The sequence below is a fragment of the Phyllobates terribilis genome, unplaced genomic scaffold, assembly GCF_046119375.1.
Source record: "Phyllobates terribilis strain yellow unplaced genomic scaffold, ASM4611937v1 Scaffold_7__3_contigs__length_470593459, whole genome shotgun sequence".
In the NCBI taxonomy this organism is placed as follows: Eukaryota; Metazoa; Chordata; class Amphibia; order Anura; family Dendrobatidae; genus Phyllobates; species Phyllobates terribilis.
The window spans coordinates 22,414,571-22,436,025 of record NW_027362767.1 but is presented as its reverse complement, the minus strand read 5'-3'; the positions used below and the strand labels follow the sequence as shown (position 1 = coordinate 22,436,025).

Sequence of the window (21,455 nt, the reverse complement as noted above, 5' to 3'; positions counted from 1 at the left end):
TTACCCAAAATCTAAGAATCCGGCCACAGAGCAGAACGAGATGTGAAGGATTTACCCAAAATCTAAGAATCCGACCACAGAGCAGAACGAGATGTGAAGAATTCACCCAAAATCTAAGAATCCGACCACAGAGCAGAACGAGATGTGAAGGATTTACCCAAAATCTAAGAATCCGACCCCAGAGCAGAACGTGATGTGAAGGATTTACCCAAAATCTAAGAATCCGACCACAGAGCAGAACGAGATGTGAAGGATTTACCCAAAATCTAAGAATCCGACCGCAGAGCAGAACAAGATGTGAAGGATTTACCCAAAATCTAAGAATCCGGCCACAGAGCAGAACGAGATGTGAAGAATTCACCCAAAATCTAAGAATCCGACCACAGAGCAGAACGAGATGTGAAGGATTCACCCAAAATCTAAGAATCCGACCGCAGAGCAAAACGAGATGTGAAGGATTTACCCAAAATCTAAGAATCCGACCGCAGAGCAGAACGAGATGTGAAGGATTCACCCAAACTCTAAGAATCCGACCGCAGAGCAAAACGAGATGTGAAGGATTTACCCAAAATCTAAGAATCCGACCACAGAGCAGAACGAGATGTGAAGGATTTACCCAAAATCTAAGAATCGACCGCAGAGCAGAACGAGATGTGAAGGATTTACCCAAAATCTAAGAATCCGGCCACAGAGCAGAAAGAGATGTGAAGAATTCACCCAAAATCTAAGAATCCGACCCCAGAGCAGAACGAGATGTGAAGGATTTACCCAAAATCTAAGAATCCGGCCACAGAGCAGAACGTGATGTGAAGGATTCACCCAAAATCTAAGAATCCGACCACAGAGCAGAACAAGATGTGAAGGATTTACCCAAAATCTAAGAATCCGGCCACAGAGCAGAACGAGATGTGAAGGATTCAACCAAAATCTAAGAATCCGACCACAGAGCAGAACGAGATGTGAAGGATTCACCCAAAATCTAAGAATCCGGCCACAGAGCAGAACGAGATGTGAAGAATTCACCCAAAATCTAAGAATCCGACCACAGAGCAGAACGAGATGTTAAGAATTCACCCAAAATCTAAGAATCCGGCCACAGAGCAGAACGTGATGTGAAGAATTCACCCAAAATCTAAGAAACCGACCGCAGAGCAGAAAGAGATGTGAAGAATTCACCCAAAATCTAAGAATCCGGCCACAGAGCAGAACGAGATGTGAAGGATTTACCCAAAATCTAAGAATCCGACCGCAGAGCAGAACGAGATGTGAAGGATTCAACCAAAATCTAAGAATCCGACCACAGAGCAGAACGAGATGTGAAGGATTCACCCAAAATCTAAGAATCCGGCCACAGAGCAGAACGAGATGTGAAGAATTCACCCAAAATCTAAGAATCCGACCGCAGAGCAGAACGAGATGTGAAGGATTCACCCAAAATCTAAGAATCCGGCCACAGAGCAGAACGAGATGTGAAGAATTCACCCAAAATCTAAGAATCCGACCCCAGAGCAGAACGTGATGTGAAGGATTTACCCAAAATCTAAGAATCCGACCCCAGAGCAGAACGTGATGTGAAGAATTTACCCAAAATCTAAGAATCCGGCCACAGAGCAGAACGAGATGTGAAGGATTTACCCAAAATCTAAGAATCCGGCCACAGAGCAGAACGAGATGTGAAGAATTCACCCAAAATCTAAGAATCCGACCCCAGAGCAGAACGTGATGTGAAGAAATCACCCAAAATCTAAGAATCCGACCACAGAGCAGAACGAGATGTGAAGGATTTACCCAAAATCTAAGAATCCGACCACAGAGCAGAACGAGATGTGAAGGATTTACCCAAAATCTAAGAATCCGACCGCAGAGCAGAACGAGATGTGAAGAATTCACCCAAAATCTAAGAATCCGACCACAGAGCAGAACGAGATGTGAAGGATTCACCCAAAATCCAAGAATCCGACCCCAGAGCAGAACGAGATGTGAAGGATTCACCCAAAATCCAAGAATCCGACCGCAGAGCAGAATGAGATGTGAAGGATTCACCCAAAATCTAAGAATCCGGCCACAGAGCAGAACGAGATGTGAAGGATTCAACCAAAATCTAAGAATCCGACCACAGAGCAGAACGAGATGTGAAGGATTCACCCAAAATCTAAGAATCCGGCCACAGAGCAGAACGAGATGTGAAGAATTCACCCAAAATCTAAGAATCCGACCACAGAGCAGAACGAGATGTTAAGAATTCACCCAAAATCTAAGAATCCGGCCACAGAGCAGAACGTGATGTGAAGAATTCACCCAAAATCTAAGAAACCGACCGCAGAGCAGAAAGAGATGTGAAGAATTCACCCAAAATCTAAGAATCCGGCCACAGAGCAGAACGAGATGTGAAGGATTTACCCAAAATCTAAGAATCCGACCGCAGAGCAGAACGAGATGTGAAGGATTCAACCAAAATCTAAGAATCCGACCACAGAGCAGAACGAGATGTGAAGGATTCACCCAAAATCTAAGAATCCGGCCACAGAGCAGAACGAGATGTGAAGAATTCACCCAAAATCTAAGAATCCGACCGCAGAGCAGAACGAGATGTGAAGGATTCACCCAAAATCTAAGAATCCGGCCACAGAGCAGAACGAGATGTGAAGAATTCACCCAAAATCTAAGAATCCGACCCCAGAGCAGAACGTGATGTGAAGGATTTACCCAAAATCTAAGAATCCGACCCCAGAGCAGAACGTGATGTGAAGAATTTACCCAAAATCTAAGAATCCGGCCACAGAGCAGAACGAGATGTGAAGGATTTACCCAAAATCTAAGAATCCGGCCACAGAGCAGAACGAGATGTGAAGAATTCACCCAAAATCTAAGAATCCGACCCCAGAGCAGAACGTGATGTGAAGAAATCACCCAAAATCTAAGAATCCGACCACAGAGCAGAACGAGATGTGAAGGATTTACCCAAAATCTAAGAATCCGACCACAGAGCAGAACGAGATGTGAAGGATTTACCCAAAATCTAAGAATCCGACCGCAGAGCAGAACGAGATGTGAAGAATTCACCCAAAATCTAAGAATCCGACCACAGAGCAGAACGAGATGTGAAGGATTCACCCAAAATCCAAGAATCCGACCCCAGAGCAGAACGAGATGTGAAGGATTCACCCAAAATCCAAGAATCCGACCGCAGAGCAGAATGAGATGTGAAGGATTCACCCAAAATCTAAGAATCCGACCACAGAGCAGAACGAGATGTGAAGAATTCACCCAAAATCTAAGAATCTGGCCACAGAGCAGAACAAGATGTGAAGAATTCACCCAAAATCTAAGAATCCGGCCACAGAGCAGAACGAGATGTGAAGGATTTACCCAAAATCTAAGAATCCGACCGCAGAGCAGAACGAGATGTGAAGGATTCACCCAAAATCTAAGAATCCGACCACAGAGTAGAACGAGATGTGAAGGATTTACCCAAAATCTAAGAATCCGACCACAGAGCAGAACAAGATGTGAAGGATTCACCCAAAATCTAAGAATCCGACCACAGAGCAGAAGGAGATGTGAAGGATTCACCCAAAATCTAAGAATCCGACCACAGAGCAGAAGGAGATGTGAAGGATTCACCCAAAATCTAAGAATCAGACCACAGAGCAGAAAGAGATGTGAAGAATTCACCCAAAATCTAAGAATCCGGCCACAGAGCAGAACGAGATGTGAAGAATTCACCCAAAATCTAAGAATCCGACCGCAGAGCAGAACGTGATGTGAAGAATTCACCCAAAATCTAAGAATCCGACCACAGAGCAGAACGAGATGTGAAGAATTCACCCAAAATCTAAGAATCCGACCACAGAGCAGAACGTGATGTGAAGGATTCACCCAAAATCTAAGAATCCGACCACAGAGCAGAACATGATGTGAAGAATTCACCCAAAATCTAAGAATCCGACCACAGAGCAGAACGTGATGTGAAGGATTTACCCAAAATCTAAGAATCCGACCACAGAGCAGAACGAGATGTGAAGGATTTACCCAAAATCTAAGAATCCGGCCACAGCGCAGAACGAGATGTGAAGGATTTACCCAAAATCTAAGAATCCGGCCACAGAGCAGAACGTGATGTGAAGGATTCACCCAAAATCTAAGAATCCGGCCACAGAGCAGAACGAGATGTGAAGGATTCACCCAAAATCTAAGAATCCGGCCACAGAGCAGAACGAGATGTGAAGAATTCACCCAAAATCTAAGAATCCGACCACAGAGCAGAACGAGATGTTAAGAATTCACCCAAAATCTAAGAATCCGGCCACAGAGCAGAACGTGATGTGAAGAATTCACCCAAAATCTAAGAAACCGACCGCAGAGCAGAAAGAGATGTGAAGAATTCACCCAAAATCTAAGAATCCGGCCACAGAGCAGAACGAGATGTGAAGGATTTACCCAAAATCTAAGAATCCGACCGCAGAGCAGAACGAGATGTGAAGGATTCAACCAAAATCTAAGAATCCGACCACAGAGCAGAACGAGATGTGAAGGATTCACCCAAAATCTAAGAATCCGGCCACAGAGCAGAACGAGATGTGAAGAATTCACCCAAAATCTAAGAATCCGACCGCAGAGCAGAACGAGATGTGAAGGATTCACCCAAAATCTAAGAATCCGGCCACAGAGCAGAACGAGATGTGAAGAATTCACCCAAAATCTAAGAATCCGACCCCAGAGCAGAACGTGATGTGAAGGATTTACCCAAAATCTAAGAATCCGACCCCAAAACAGAACGTGATGTGAAGAATTTACCCAAAATCTAAGAATCCGGCCACAGAGCAGAACGAGATGTGAAGGATTTACCCAAAATCTAAGAATCCGGCCACAGAGCAGAACGAGATGTGAAGAATTCACCCAAAATCTAAGAATCCGACCCCAGAGCAGAACGTGATGTGAAGAAATCACCCAAAATCTAAGAATCCGACCACAGAGCAGAACGAGATGTGAAGGATTTACCCAAAATCTAAGAATCCGACCACAGAGCAGAACGAGATGTGAAGAATTCACCCAAAATCTAAGAATCCGACCACAGAGCAGAACGAGATGTGAAGGATTCACCCAAAATCCAAGAATCCGACCGCAGAGCAGAATGAGATGTGAAGGATTCACCCAAAATCTAAGAATCCGGCCACAGAGCAGAACGAGATGTGAAGGATTCAACCAAAATCTAAGAATCCGACCACAGAGCAGAACGAGATGTGAAGGATTCACCCAAAATCTAAGAATCCGGCCACAGAGCAGAACGAGATGTGAAGAATTCACCCAAAATCTAAGAATCCGACCACAGAGCAGAACGAGATGTTAAGAATTCACCCAAAATCTAAGAATCCGGCCACAGAGCAGAACGTGATGTGAAGAATTCACCCAAAATCTAAGAAACCGACCGCAGAGCAGAAAGAGATGTGAAGAATTCACCCAAAATCTAAGAATCCGGCCACAGAGCAGAACGAGATGTGAAGGATTTACCCAAAATCTAAGAATCCGACCGCAGAGCCGTCCACACATTCTGATACGGGCCATCTGGTGGCCGTAGGCGGTACTGCTGTATAAACCGTAGAGGAAAGAAAATGTCTTTACCTTTAGTGGAAGGACAGAAGGCAATTTTGTGAAAAAGGTTTGGAACTGGTTGCAGATGGTGGTCCACAGATTACTGGGGGAATCCATGGGCAAGGCTTCCATGAACGTGGCAATATTTTCCAAGCACCTCAACATCGTACCACCGGCCGGTAAATTCTTCTTGTTATTCATCCCCTGAAAAGTAATACAACTCCGATAGTGATAATCATTCTGTCGTTGTCCATAACAAGGGGAAGCAAATTTTCACATTTTTGGGATAAACCAACTAATACTGAAATCTATTATTTGAGCTTTGTGTATTTCTTGGGGGACGTTGCAAATTTCCAGCAACGCCTTTTGCTTTTTTTTATTCTATAATTTCTCTTATTTTTATATTAATTTTATTACTATTCGTTTTACTCTTTTTAATAAGACCTCAGCGGCTTCATTTTTAAGAAATTATACTTGGTAATTCTTTCCACTTTATTCTTTTCATTTTAACTCAAACTTTATTTTTATGGCTTTGTCCAAGTGACTTAATTGTTGTGATTAATGTAGAATTTGTATATTCTTCATTGTTTTCCTTAATTCTGTATTTATTTCAAATTTTAACTTTTTTTTCGGGTTTGGATTTATTTCTTTTCATTTAAGCTTGAATGTAATAATGATCAGTCACCTAAAGATCTGTGGTTTTCACTTTCATTAGTAATTTTTTTATTAATTTTTGCACTGGTGAATATGAAATGGTATACCTCTACATTATAATATTTTGCCAAGATGCCCATGGGGGGAGTAAGAAAAAAAAATAAAATCCTGCACTCACCTTCTGGACTGGTGCGGTTTCGCTTCTATGTCACTCACTGGACTCAAAGTGTCACTAGATCGCTGACAACAATCTGCAATTGCTGATTTAGCATTTGACTGAATTTCCGGGCTGGAGCTCTCCGACCGTCACTTACCTCCAGTAGTTGGCTCAAGGCAGCAAAAGAGCTGAGCTCACTGAAGTCCATCAGAGAAGCCGCTAAAGTGCGTAAGAAGCTGCCGTCTGTAGAACAGAGAATCGGAGAGTGACTGGTGAGTGTGGCGATGATCGCCATGCAGGATGGGCGCACCCCGATACCTCACCTTTGATATTGCTCTGGAACAGCTGTGAGAAGATACCGTTGGGAGCCAACTGATGGAAAACACAGCGCAGGAACTGCTTGGCCACCCCCGCCACGTTCCCCGGGATCATCATACTGCGGAGGAAGCAGAGAAGGATAATGAGATCGCTATCAAGTTTATATGTAGACTAGACCAATGAATTGAAGGTTTTAAGTCTGCACCACTGGGGAGCTTAAATCTTTAAGGGAGAATTTTTTCCCCCCTCAAATGCTTGTATTTGGTTTCCATTGAAAATCATGCACATTTGCCTTCTGTAGCCTCTGTGTTGCCCTAAATATTCCTGGCTGCAGAATGAGATAACTGAGAATCCATCAGTGAATTCGTGCTGACAGAATTTGTAACTCTTTCATCTGTCATTTTCTGAGCCTTTCTCGGCTGATTTAGGAGCACAAGTTTAATGTGCAGGGAAACAAGGAGACTGGAAAAGCAAAAATGGTGAAAATTTTTTATTGAAACCCGACTGTAGAAATGATTTCTAGCCCTAAATGCATATATTTAAGACAAAAAAATTGTCTCCCAAAGGAAGCAACTCCTTTAGGAGCCTGTTGCATACTGCATGCAGTGAATTTCCGAGCTCCTCCCTACGTGACGGGGGTCTCGTGTCTTGACTTTGGATGGAGCAATGGTTGAATGCGTTTATGGCACTTGTGAAGCTCCGCACATGTGCAACCATTAGTTCACTCTAATGGAGACCCCCGTTCTGGCAGTCAGGCACGTCCCTACCAGTTAGGGGAGATCCACCAATTGTGCACTGCACCGCCATGTCTGCAGCGTGTGAGAAGACAATGTGCGTTTCCCCTTTAAGAAGCCTTCGTTCGATCCTTTGATATAAGATAACAGTAATTAATTTCAGATCATTAGGAGACGAGCACAAGTCTCCTCTCCTGTCTCTGACGTAATCATGGAGGTGAATTATTGCCGCGTTTTCGTCGCCTTTCGTCACCCGGGTTAGAGGTCGCTTTGTTGTCTCTGCCGCCAGCGACATTCACATCTATAAATCTTTCCCTGTGACTTAATTAAAGGGATGAAATCATTCTTCTCATTAGTGTGAAACTCTACCGGGTGCCATTAATTATTGTTGTGTCATGTGATGTCCCCGGCAGATCGCTGCGCGGTGACAGAAGCTTTATTAAAGGAACGTGATAGAAGCTTTGCTTTACTTCTACGCTATTGAGTTACATGATGATTAGTGATGAGCGCAGGTGCTGGAGTTTGCCCAGGGTGCTGGTGTCTGCACCGAGTATCGCGGGTGATCGAGTGACATGTTCGTGTCCCCGCGGCTGCATGTTTTGCATGTTAGACAGCCACAAAACATGTGAGGATTGCCCGGGGACTGGAACATGTCATTCGATCACCCGCGATACTCGATGCAGACCCCAGCACCCTGGGCAAACTCCAGTAACCAGAACTTAACCTCAACAATAAGGATGATTTCGCCTCTACTCACATCCCAAGCTAATTTTACAAGCCAGCAATGCATTGTGGGAGATAAGAAGACAGTTCTACAGTTAGAACTCAGGTCACATGTCAGACAGCAGGGGTGGAGCTAAAACAGGTCACATGTCAGACAGCAGGGGGGGAGCTAAAACAGGTCACATGTCAGACAGCGGGGGGGGAGCTAAAACAGGTCACATGTCAGACAGCAGGGGGGGGAGCTAAAACAGGTCACATGTCAGACAGCGGGGGGTGGAGCTAAAACAGGTCACATGTCAGACAGTGGGGGTGGAGCTAAAACAGGTCACATGTCAGACAGTGGGGGTGGAGCTAAAACAGGTCACATGTCAGACAGCAGGGAGGGAGCTAAAACAGGTCACACGTCAGACAGTGGGGGTGGAGCTAAAACAGGTCACATGTCAGACAGCAGGGAGGGAGCTAAAACAGGTCACATGTCAGACAGCAGGGGGGGAGCTAAAACAGGTCACATGTCAGACAGTGGGGGTGGAGCTAAAACAGGTCACATGTCAGACAGTGGGGGTGGAGCTAAAACAGGTCACATGTCAGACAGTGGGGGTGGAGCTAAAACAGGTCACATGTCAGACAGCAGGGAGGGAGCTAAAACAGGTCACATGTCAGACAGCAGGGGGGGAGCTAAAACAGATCACATGTCAGACAGTGGGGGTGGAGCTAAAACAGGTCACATGTCAGACAGCAGGGGGGGAGCTAAAACAGATCACATGTCAGACAGTGGGGGTGGAGCTAAAACAGGTCACATGTCAGACAGCAGGGAGGGAGCTGAAACAGGTCACATGTCAGACAGCAGGGAGGGAGCTAAAACAGGTCACATGTCAGACAGCAGGGATGGAGCTAAAACAGGTCACATGTCAGACAGCAGGGATGGAGCTAAAACAGGTCACATGTCAGACAGTGGGGGTGGAGCTAAAACAGATCACATGTCAGACAGCGGGGGGGAGCTAAAACAGGTCACATGTCAGACAGCAGAGGGGGAGCTAAAACAGGTCACATGTCAGACAGCAGGGGTGGAGCTAAAACAGGTCACAAGTTAGAGAGCAGGGGTGGAGCTAAAACAGGTCACATGTCTGGCAGCAGGGGTGGAGCTAAAACAGGTCACATGTCTGGCAGCAGGGGTGGAGCTAAAACAGATCACATGTCAGACAGCAGGGATGGAGCTAAAACAGGTCACATGTCAGACAGTGGGGGTGGAGCTAAAACAGGTCACATGTCAGACAGCAGGGGGGAGCTAAAACAGGTCACATGTCAGACAGTGGGGGTGGAGCTAAAACAGGTCACATGTCAGACAGCAGGGGTGGAGCTAAAACAGGTCACATGTCAGACAGCAGGGGTGGTGCTAAAACAGGTCACATATTAGACAGCAGGGGTGGAGCTAAAACAGGTCACATGTCAGACAGCAGGGGTGGAGCTAAAACAGGTCACATGTCAGACAGCAGGGGTGGAGCTAAAACAGGTCACATGTCAGACAGCAGGGGTGGAGCTAAAACAGGTCACATGTCAGACAGCAGGGGGGAGCTAAAACAGGTCACATGTCAGACAGTGGGGGGGGGAGCTAAAACAGGTCACATGTCAGACAGCAGGGGTGGTGCTAAAACAGGTCACATATTAGACAGCAGGGGTGGAGCTAAAACAGGTCACATGTCAGACAGCAGGGGTGGAGCTAAAACAGGTCACATATTAGACAGCAGGGGTGGAGCTAAAACAGGTCACATATTAGACAGCAGGGGTGGAGCTAAAACAGGTCACATGTCAGACAGTGGGGGTGGCGCTAAAACAGGTCACATGTCAGACAGCAGGGGGGGAGCTAAAACAGGTCACATGTCAGACAGTGGGGGTGGAGCTAAAACAGGTCACATGTCAGACAGCAGGGGTGGAGCTAAAACAGGTCACATGTCAGACAGCAGGGGGGGAGCTAAAACAGGTCACATGTCAGACAGTGGGGGTGGAGCTAAAACAGGCAAGAGGGTTAATTCCAGTTTTGTGTTTTGCGGCAGTGAATGAAGTTAGTGTAGGGATTCCCGGTGGTCCAGGACAGTGAAGGGTGTGATGTAAGGATTTCATAAGGTTTAGCGCAGACAAATGGTTAATTGTAATATTTCTAGTGCAGGGGTTAATGCCGCATAGCTGGATTTTAGTGGTTCTGACCCCTCCAGACTGTTTGAGTGTTCAGCGGTATCTGTAGGTCTGAACATTTCTCTGTATAATTGGGCAGAGCGACTGATAAATGCTCTGCCCAATCATTAACCCCTTCATTACCTTATGATCTTATGTTTCGCTCTTTCGTTTTTTCTTCCCCTTATTCCAAGAGTCATTAACTTTTTTATTTTTCCATCTATATAGCTGTATGAGAGCTTGTTTTTTGCAAGACGAGTTGTTCATTTGAGTTGAACCATTGATTTTACCACTGGAAAATGGGATAAATATTCCTAGTGCGGTGAAATTGCAAAAAAAGTGCAATTCCACAATTGTTTTTTTTTAGGTTTTTCATTTACCATGTTCACTATATGGTAAACCTCACCTGGCAATATGATTCCCCAGGTCAGTTCGAGTTTGCAGTTAACAAACGTATAGTTTTTTTTTTTAAGTGGTGAAAAAAATTAAGAAATTTGTAAGAAACAAAATTTTCACTTATGTCGCTATTTTCCAACCAATAGCGTTTCCATGTTTTGGGATCTGGATGAGGGCTTATTTTTTGCTCCCTGTGCTGGTGCTTTTATTGATACCATTTTGGGGTAGATAAAATGTTTTGATCGCATCGTATTGCATTTTATTGCAATGTTTCAGCGGCCAAAAAAACGTAATTCTGGTGTTTTGATTCTTTTTCTCGTTGCACCGTTTACCAATCGGATTGTTTTTATATTTTGATAGATCGGACTGAATGCAGCGATACCAAATATTTGTATTTATTTATTTTTAATTGTTTGATTTTCAATTTTTCTCCTTTTTTTTGGACCTCCATCAATCAAAAAGTCCAAGAAAACCTTTTTAAAAATATAAACTGAAAAAGACGCCGGATAATTTTACCTCTCTGCCTGGTTAGAGAAGCTGGTGCTGCACGCCAACCTAGGAGAGAAGACACTGGGCCGTTAATGAAGCCACATAAACCTTCTACGCCCCTCAGTGGTGGATTAGAAGGCACTGACCTCCCGACAGACTGCATGATATCAAGCAGCAGGGGCGCAGCCAAATCTGGGCTCAAGTGTATGAATGTCAGGAGAACCACGATCGCCAGGCCTAGGGTCTCTTCATCATATTCCTCCAGGATGGCCCCACAGTCATGACACCTGCAACAATACACCTCTTTGATGATACCTGGGGGCCGCAGGTCGGTCATATCGGCCCTGTTTACAGGTAGGCACTTACTTGTCAGACATTACCGTAGGCTGCTCATCAGAAAAGTCTTCGGGTGCTGGGACAAACATGCTGACAATGCTGGGAGCGGACAGGAGGCTGGACTTGGTTGCCCCTAGAAGTAAAAGAGATGGTATAAAAAATATATATATTATGCTACTGCATAGAAAAAGGAAATTTGGAGATAAATATATCATGAATATGACAATCCCCAATGCTGGGTAATGTAGACCTGTGTCCTCTAGAGGAGAGTATACAGTACAGCAGGTAAATGGGGCCTGTTGGCGGACCCCATGGCCAGTCCAAATGCCACAGACCCCGTCTTTGTTCATTACTTATCACTCACCTATCTGAATATAAGGAATGCTAGTCCTTCCCATCGACACTTCTGAGATGCTTCCCAGCACTTCATGTCCTGCTTTAGGATCATCTAAAGAACAAAAAGGAATCACAGATTAATGAAATATTTTTGATAATTCTACACACAAGAAAAACAAAAAATTACTCCTAAAAATGGAAACTGTCATGATTAATAAGACATTTATACCAGTCTTGTCTGAAATGGTTAATCTGTTAGTTTTATACAGAATGTGAGACGAAAAACTGCTTCTGGCTTTCTATGCTCCTTACACACATTAGTGATTGTTTCCTATAATAAAAAGGCAGCCGAGTTCTGCCAATATCTTATTACACCCTGCATTATACTCCAGAGCTGCACTCACTATTCTGCTGGTACAGTCACTGTGTACATACATTACATTACTGATCCTGAGTTACATCCTGTATTATACCCCAGAGCTGCACTCACTATTCTGCTGGTGCAGTCACTGTGTACATACATTACATTACTGATCCTGAGTTACATCCTGCATTATACTCCAGAGCTGCACTCACTATTCTACTGGTGCAGTCACTATGTACATACATTACTGATCCTGTACTGATCCTGAGTTCCCTCCTGTATTATACTCCAGAGCTGCACTCACTATTCTGCTGGTGCAGTCACTGTGTACATACATTACATTACTGATACTGAGTTACATCCTGTATTATACTCCAGAGCTGCACTCACTATTCTGCTGGTGCAGTCACTGTGTACATACATTACAATACTGATCCTGAGTTCCCTCCTGTATTATACTCCAGAGCTGCACTCACTATTCTGCTGGTGCAGTCACTGTGTACATACATTACATTACTGATCCTGAGTTACATCCTGTATTATACTCCAGAGCTGCACTCACTATTCTGCTGGTGCAGTCACTGTGTACATATATTACATTACTGATCTTGTAATTATCCTGAGTTACATCCTGTATTATACTCCAGAGCTGCACTCACTATTCTGCTTTTGGAGTTTCTGCTATATGGGTACAGATTTATCTATTAGTGTATGTAACTCAGATTAGTGCAGGATCAGTAATGTAATGTATGTACGCAGTGACTGCACCAGCAGAATAGTGAGTGCAGCTCTGGAGTATAATACAGGATGTAACTCAGGATCAGTAATGTAATGTATGTACGCAGTGACTGCACCAGCAGAATAGTGAGTGCAGCTCTGGAGTATAATACAGGATGTAACTCAGATTAGTGCAGGATCAGTAATGTAATGTATGTACACAGTGACTGCACCAGCAGAATAGTGAGTGCAGCTCTGGAGTATAATACAGGATGTAACTCAGGATCAGTAATGTAATGTATGTATGCAGTGAATGCACCTGCAGAACAGTGAGTGCAGCTCTGGAGTATAATAGAGGATGTAACTCAGGATCAGTAATGTAATGTATGTATACAGTGACTGCACCAGCAGAATAGTGAGTGCAGCTCTGGAGTATAATACAGGATGTAACTCAGATTAGTGCAGGATCAGTAATGTAATGTATGTACACAGTGACTGCACCAGCAGAATAGTGAGTGCAGCTCTGGAGTATAATACAGGATGTAACTCCGGATCAGTAATGTAATGTATGTATGCAGTGAATGCACCTGCAGAACAGTGAGTGCAGCTCTGGAGTATAATAGAGGATGTAACTCAGGATCAGTAATGTAATGTATGTACACAGTGACTGCACCAGCAGAATAGTGAGTGCAGCTCTGGGGTATAATACAGGATGTAACTCAGGATCAGTAATGTAATGTATGTACACAGTGACTCCACCAGCAGAATAGTGAGTACAGCTCTGGAGTATAATACAGGATGTAACTCAGGATCAGTAATGTAATGTATGTATGCAGTGAATGCACCTGCAGAACAGTGAGTGCAGCTCTGGAGTATAATAGAGGATGTAACTCAGGATCAGTAATGTAATGTATGTACACAGTGACTGCACCAGCAGAATAGTGAGCGCAGCTCTGGAGTATAATACAGGATGTAACTCAGATTAGTGCAGGATCAGTAATGTAATGTATGTACGCAGTGACTGCACCAGCAGAATAGTGAGTGCAGCTCTGGAGTATAATACAGGATGTAACTCAGGATCAGTAATGTAATGTATGTATGCAGTGAATGCACCTGCAGAACAGTGAGTGCAGCTCTGGAGTATAATAGAGGATGTAACTCAGGATCAGTAATGTAATGTATGTACACAGTGACTGCACCAGCAGAATAGTGAGTGCAGCTCTGGAGTATAATACAGGATGTAACTCAGATTAGTGCAGGATCAGTAATGTAATGTATGTACACAGTGACTGCACCAGCAGAATAGTGAGTGCAGCTCTGGAGTATAATACAGGATGTAACTCAGGATCAGTAATGTAATGTATGTATGCAGTGAATGCACCTGCAGAACAGTGAGTGCAGCTCTGGAGTATAATAGAGGATGTAACTCAGGATCAGTAATGTAATGTATGTACACAGTGACTGCACCAGCAGAATAGTGAGTGCAGCTCTGGGGTATAATACAGGATGTAACTCAGGATCAGTAATGTAATGTATGTACACAGTGACTCCACCAGCAGAATAGTGAGTGCAGCTCTGGAGTATAATACAGGATGTAACTCAGGATCAGTAATGTAATGTATGTACAGTAACTGCACCAGCAGAATAGTGAGTGCAGCTCTGGAGTATAATACAGGATGTAACTCAGGATCAGTAATGTAATGTATGTACACAGTGACTGCACCAGCAGAATAGTGAGTGCTGCTCTGGAGTATAATACAGGGTGTAACTCAGGATCAGTAATGTAATGTATGTACACAGTGACTGCACCAGCAGAATAGTGAGGGCAGCTCTGGAGTATAATACAGGATGTAACTCAGGATCAGTAATGTAATGTATGTACACAGTGACTGCACCAGCAGAATAGTGAGTGCAGCTCTGGAGTATAATACAGGATGTAACTCAGGATCAGTAATGTAATGTATGTACACAGTGACTGCACCAGCAGAATAGTGAGTGCAGCTCTGGAGTATAATACAGGTTCAGCAATGTAAATTATTGAGCCGGATTCACACTTTAGATACCATTTCTATAACACATTCACAGCACAGGGCGACATATGGAAATGGTGCTGTAATTATAAAGCAGGTTTTTATCCCTAGTTCCCCCCTTTTTGTAGCGCATGCCGTCCTGGCTGGCGGATTGTGCCCTTTTTGCACTGCACACAAGGTATCCCGTGTTTCGGACGGATGTGTGATGGGTGGTCATGAACGAGGTGACTTGGTCTTCACCTACCCGGGTCCCAGGTACTGATGTTGTGGGGTGCAGAGGATTGGTGATCGAGCTGCCTCTTCATGAGCTGGGCCATAGTAAGCGCACCAACAGAGCCCCTTTTCATTTGCCTATATTGCGCTTTGTGGACATAAATATATTACGATATATTAGGAAGAAGCCGCTGTTCCGGAATTACAGAAGCTCCACAATTGCGTCTCCCTCCTGCACGGACTCCCTGCTTCCTGCTACTAATATCCTCATATATGTCTGTCGGAAAAATAGATCACACCCCCTGCACTTCTTAGCTCCGACCCTTTTTTTGAGGGGGCGTCATAAGTTGTACTGCTGCACAAAAACCAGATACAGACACGTATATGTATGGCTTTGTGGACAGGTGTTTGCACGTAGCGGGTTCTCCAGCTATATTTACAGAAAGCTTTATAATCATACACTTTATTCTTCCATCTTTTTATTATTTTCAAGATTTCTGCTTGCTTTCGGGAAAGGGAACACTCTTATTTACATCCAGTGAGCGAAATAAATACATAAATAAATAAATGAAAAAAATTATGTTGGGTCCCCCTAATCCCCAGCTAAGGGAAAGCAGACAGCTGTGAGTTGGTCTTATTATGCTGGGAAGGGCCCAATAACCATGGAGCTTCCTAGCCTATTAATTGATTCACGGTTGTCTATTTTGCCTTCACTGGCTATTAAAAAGGAAGGACCCTAAAAAAAATGACGTGTGGTCCCCACTATTTTTAATAACCAGCAAAGGCTAAGAAGACAGCTGGGGGCTGATAATAATAGGCTGGGAAGGTCCATGGATATTGTCCCCTTCCCAACAAAATACGACCAGTTCACAGCTGTCTGCTTTCCCTTAGCTGGTTATTAAAAAAAGAGGGGAACCCAAACCATTTTTTATAAATGATGTATTTATTTAATAGGTTAAATAAGGCTAAAAACCCTTTAGCGCCACATGAAAGGCACTAAAGGGTGCTAGTTTATTATATATAGGGGGCTTGTGACCTTTTTATTTCTACATGACATCTATCTATTCTATCTATATATCTATATATTCTGTATCGCTATTTTATCTATTCTATTCTAAAGGTTCGGGCTGTTAATTTACTGTACTTGGCTGATGAAATGTTGGGTTTCCTTGGAGATGTGTGTGTAAAAATCGGACACCATACACATGGTTTGTGTGGTGTGCGATTTTTTTCTCGCACCCATTGACTTGCATTGGCGAGTGTGATCGATTCTCGCAGACAATTGCAGCATGCTGCAATTTTTTTCTCAGTCCGATCTGAGCAGAGAAAAACTCTCAAATGAGCATTGACTCATTTACTAAAATTGGTCAGAGAGCAATGTGATGTTTTCTCGCATTGCACTCTTCCGTATTATATGCCAGTGTGAGCGAGCCCTAATACTTCTCACAGTAAAGCCAGCACTATCTGTGCCGGACAGGGTGCCAATCATGGCAGACAGTGGGCATGCTATCAGCGAAGTCACCGTGACTAGTCCCTGCTGCGGCTCCACCCAGATGACTCCTGAGAGCGGCGTGTGGTGCTTTTATATCTCGCACTCCTGCTTCCATGAGCTTCTGCACGAATTCTTAGACAGTGAATCACGTGGACTCTTCCTTATATCACTACATACATGTACACGACCTACTTGCGAGAGATGAGCGACTACTGGGTTCAGGAACACCGGCCTCCAAGGTGGGCGCAGAAGACGATTCCCGAGGCAATATTGACAGCGCTTTAGGATCGGTCTCTGGAAAGATGACAGATAAGGGAAATGTCAGTCCTGAGCTGTGTCTGACAGTCTGGTTACTAAGGAACATTGCAAAACAACCTGTCTATAACCCCAGAACGATGCGACTTATCATGGAGTTTTGTTTTGTCGTAGTCGTATGAGGGTTTGTTTTTGGCAGGATAAGTTGTATTTATTATTGCCCTTTTTTTATGATTATTATATTTCTTTAAGACTTGAACCTTTTAGCAATACTTCTGACTTTATGATCAGCTTTTATTCCATTTTTGGGGGTAAATCATGATGTGCATTCTTTAGTTTTATGGTGTTCACTCATTGTGCCAAATAAACAGCGTATTCATTTTATTGCATTGGTAATAGCAATTCTGTTTTTTTGTTTTTTCTTTTTAAATGTTTAACAATTTTTTTTTCTAGTTCCATAATACAATAATACGCAAAACTTCTGCTACATTGACCTGTTTTGTCCTGACTCCGAAGACCTGGGCCTAATAGACTACATCTTATAGGTCCATACACATTAGATGAATGTGGGCCGAACTCGCCGACTTCGGTGGGACCAGACGAGCATGTGATGTGTATGGGGGCTTTCCAACTTTCCACCCATTTCCACAGGCATTTAATAAAAATTAAATGCCCGACCCTTTTTGTTTTCAGAGGGGATAAGTTGCTAACACATGAGCACTCAGACGCGCCGAGCGTTCGTGTGTAGCGGGAGATGGGACAGATGGCGATCCGATTCCTATCTCATGGGAATGGTTTGGCAGCTTTCTATGAGGACTGTACCTGTGTCTTTCTGCTCTCCCAGCTTGTCCAGGATGTTGAAGGTGATGTCCAGGTATTCCCTCTGGATCGCACTGACCGCTATCTTTCTTTGCTTCCGTTGTCTGGGGACTATCTGTATCTTAAACTCTTCCGTCTCTTCCTTCTGTTCTGCACTTTGCTCCGGGTCAGACTCGGTGCCAGCATCGGGTTTCTCGCTGTCCGTCTGGTTTTCGCCATCCTCGGGAACGTTGAGTTGGACACTTTTGATGGGGGACTTATTTTCCTCCACGGCGTCCTCCTCATTGTCATCCAGAGACGTGTCGGTGAGAGCGCAGGACTTGCGTAGCTGGTCCCTCTTCTGCTTCAGGGTGAGCGGGCTCCCAGTGGACACCTCTAGGAGATCTTCTGGTTTGGCAAAGGCTTTTTGATGTTCTGCACCTTGGGAAGGGATTTCTTCTATTTGTAAGTCCGGACTGTAGCAGAAATCATCAGAAGTGAAGGTTTTCGAGCAATCCTCGATGCTCACTTGGACCAGCGGCGTCATGCTGAGGCTAAGCACGGATGAACTGATGGGCGTTGAAGTAGTCGACACCATAATGCTTCCGCTGTTGATGAGCTGGAACTCTTCATCATCACTCTCCACAATTCTCAAGGGCGGCAGAGGCTCGAACACCAAAGAGTCGCTGTCAGAGGTGGATAATATGGACTGTTTCTCGGGACCTGAGGTGGAGTCTGAAGATAAATCTATCAGGTCCAGGTCTTCTTTCGGAGAAGGCGGCTTCACCGGAGAATCTACCTTCACCTCAAAGGTCTCCATGCAACTCAACCTCACCTCTGGAATAATGGGTCTCCGGACTTCACTGTCTCGCTCCATAGGGTTCTCGTTGGAGTCTCCATTATCAGCCTTGTTGGAGGAGTTCTGACGGGACTGCGCGTAGTCGTTCATCTTCTGGCTGTGACTGAGGTCGCACCGGTCTATGCAGGACTTCCGCCGGTGCTCGTCCAAGGTGAACAGCAAGGAGTCCGTGTTGCCGATGTCCAAGGACTTCTGCTTAAGGGAGCGCAGCCGCTTCTTCTGAATGGTGTCTTCTCTTACGCAGCGAAGGATACTGTCTCCGGATTCTCTGTATTCAGCCAGTTCTATTTCACCTAGAAAAAGGCCATAAATAAGTAGAAAATACCTTACAACGCTGCAGCCTATAAAACCCTTAATGCCAGTTTGAGCCTTAATGACCAGATACATTTTTTTTTATTTTAACCTCTCATTAGGGTCAGAAAGTGAATCCCAAATCATTATCATGATACCCCCCCCATCCTGGTGCAACCCCCGCTCCATTACTCCTAGCTTATCTGTCCCTGTGGTAGGTAAAATGTAGGAAACCCTCAAGTACCCAGATTTCTACAGGACTGCTGCCCCAATTCAGACCCATGAAGGTCAAGGATATCAATAAAAAACAGACATTTCCTGTATATGGCAGATTGTGCTCAGGATTTGTGAGTTGCACCAACCACTAGGAGACATGAAATGAATAGAAAGATGTTCCTATTGCTCGTACTTCTCTGCCCGCTCATGTCCACTGGTTGATATTTCACCATCTTGCTCCCTCCGATCCTCTTCAGACGAGCGAAGAAAGTCTGGGACTCCTTGTTGCAGGCTCCTGTGGGCGTTTCGTGGATGTCAGATTCATCAAAGACGCTGTCTTCCTCTGCTGGGGATGTGAAAAAATACAAGTCTAAGCTGGGAGAGCTGGGTGACAAGCAACACGGACACCACTGCTGCTTCCATATCGATCACCACCCAGCTTTCCCAGGGCCCCGGTCAGCAAATGTGTGGCGTTACAGAGTGATAGAGGGGATGTTAGACTATGATGAGCGGCAGCTCCTGTGGGGGGTAATGATGGGCCCACTCCCGTCAGCACTCACCTTTCTCCTTCTCGCTGTAGCGGCTGATGTTGCTGTTGTCGCTGTACAGCGGGCCGGCCGTCGCATGTGGTTTGCAGCTGTGATACTGAGCGTTCAGCGTGTTCACCGTGATGTGGATGAGATGTAACACAATCTTCCCCAGATCGGCTTCCCGGTACGGATACTGCTCCAAAACAGAAGAGAAATCATTCTGCAATCTCTAATATTCTGCGATAGTGCTTTCAATATCTCTGCTTACTGTCAGTGACTGGATTCTAACCATGCGGTGCTCACACAGCTGATGCCTTTGTTACCATGTACAAGGATAGACAGTCCTCTGTGACTTGTCAGACCTAGGGTAGAGCCACACGGTGCGGCCGGCCGTATGGGGGTAAAGGCTTTCCCTGCACTGTCACACCGTCTGCTCGTACGCTTACTCCTGAGCATCTCCCGAGACATTTCGTTACAGTTACCTGACCGCTGCAGCCAATCACAGGCCTCTGCAATCAGGTGACCAAACAGGATGTCATGGCTTCCTGTCCCGAAGACCACCGGAGTGGCCGGCGCCTGAGTGACAGCAATCAGAGATGTTGAAATTTATGAAACATTATTTAGTCACAGTGAGAAACAGGAGAGAAAACATTCACTGTCACATCGACCTCATCATCCTCTGCTGGGGAACTACAAGAGCCAGAATGCCTCCACAATGTCTGGATGCCATACATCCCATCAGCAGTGACTTCCCGGCTGGATCTGCCCATCATTAGTTGATTTATTAATGTATTCACCGTGGTCAGGGGCGAGCCGTCTCACCCGGCGACGCGCTGACGGTTCTGTGACAGCTGACGGACGGTCGGAGCACTATGTGTCACCAGAGATGACAGACACATGGAATAATGGTGACCCAGGTCTGGTTATTACCATATTCAGCCGCCGTATGAAGGAGAAGTCTGCGTCTGCATGATAATGGGCTGCCAGTATAAACCGGGACAAGCTCAGGGGTCCGCTGACAGACCCCACTGTCTGCCACTGACACCACAGGGACCATACAGCAGCAATGTAGTAATCTGTCCAAGTTTGTAAGAACAAACTGTTTGGGGACCCAGATTAAAACAATTAAAATCTAGTAAATACTTTACACTGCTGCTCTGCTCTATTACGGCGCAATTATTGTCTGCTAGAGTCTGAGGTAGAATTATTAAAGGGGTTGTTCAGTGCCGCTCACGTCTGATGAGGTTATGACCTCAAATACCTGCCGAGACACGTGCATGGTTGGCAGGTATCCTGCACAAGTCCTGTTGATCAGATTACGACACATACAGTGCTGCTCACCATTATTCGCACCTCTTCATTTTTTCCATAGACTGTACAATATCTTCAGATATAAATGGAAATGTACAAAAGTTATATCCTCAGGATTTTTTAATTAGTGCTCCAAAGTAATGCAACAATAAAACATTGTTTTTAAACTTAAATGTTGCAATTTCAAAGAAGTAACAGAAGAAACAGCATGTGCAGCAATAAAGGCCCCCCTAATTAATACCTGGTTGCCCCCCTAATTAATACTTGGTTGCCCACCCTTTGGCATTGCTGACAGCCTCCACACGTTTCTTGTAGCCATCTATAAGCTTCTTGCTCTTCTCAGGTGGAGTTTCCCCCCATCATCCTTTGCAGTTTGTTCGAGCTCTTGAATGTTTGCAGGTTCTTTTTCCCAATGGCAGATTTCAGATCACCCCAAAGATTTTCAATGGGATTGAGGTCAGGACTCATTGCTGGC

At 44.8% G+C, this 21,455-nt stretch overlaps 1 protein-coding gene across 8 annotated transcripts in view; it reads right to left on the bottom strand.

The window, feature by feature from the left end:
- The window catches only part of UNC79 (unc-79 homolog, NALCN channel complex subunit), a 211,805-nt gene that overhangs the window by 34,865 nt on the left and 155,485 nt on the right, over positions 1-21,455 (bottom strand). For 5 of the 8 annotated variants that reach the window (XM_073638291.1, XM_073638295.1, XM_073638298.1 and 2 more), the window contains 12 exons: positions 19,700-19,862; positions 19,333-19,485; positions 17,798-18,925; positions 16,913-17,014; positions 15,260-15,376; positions 11,933-12,016; positions 11,599-11,701; positions 11,379-11,519; positions 11,260-11,298; positions 6,727-6,839; positions 6,561-6,646; positions 5,623-5,796 (listed from right to left, as the gene is read on the bottom strand). In XM_073638291.1, the coding sequence (XP_073494392.1) occupies positions 5,623-5,796; positions 6,561-6,646; positions 6,727-6,839; positions 11,260-11,298; positions 11,379-11,519; positions 11,599-11,701; positions 11,933-12,016; positions 15,260-15,376; positions 16,913-17,014; positions 17,798-18,925; positions 19,333-19,485; positions 19,700-19,862 (2,403 nt within the window). The remainder of the gene's footprint in view (positions 1-5,622; positions 5,797-6,560; positions 6,647-6,726; positions 6,840-11,259; positions 11,299-11,378; positions 11,520-11,598; positions 11,702-11,932; positions 12,017-15,259; positions 15,377-16,912; positions 17,015-17,797; positions 18,926-19,332; positions 19,486-19,699; positions 19,863-21,455) is intronic. The other 3 variants (XM_073638292.1, XM_073638296.1, XM_073638297.1) reach the window with 2 other exon arrangements.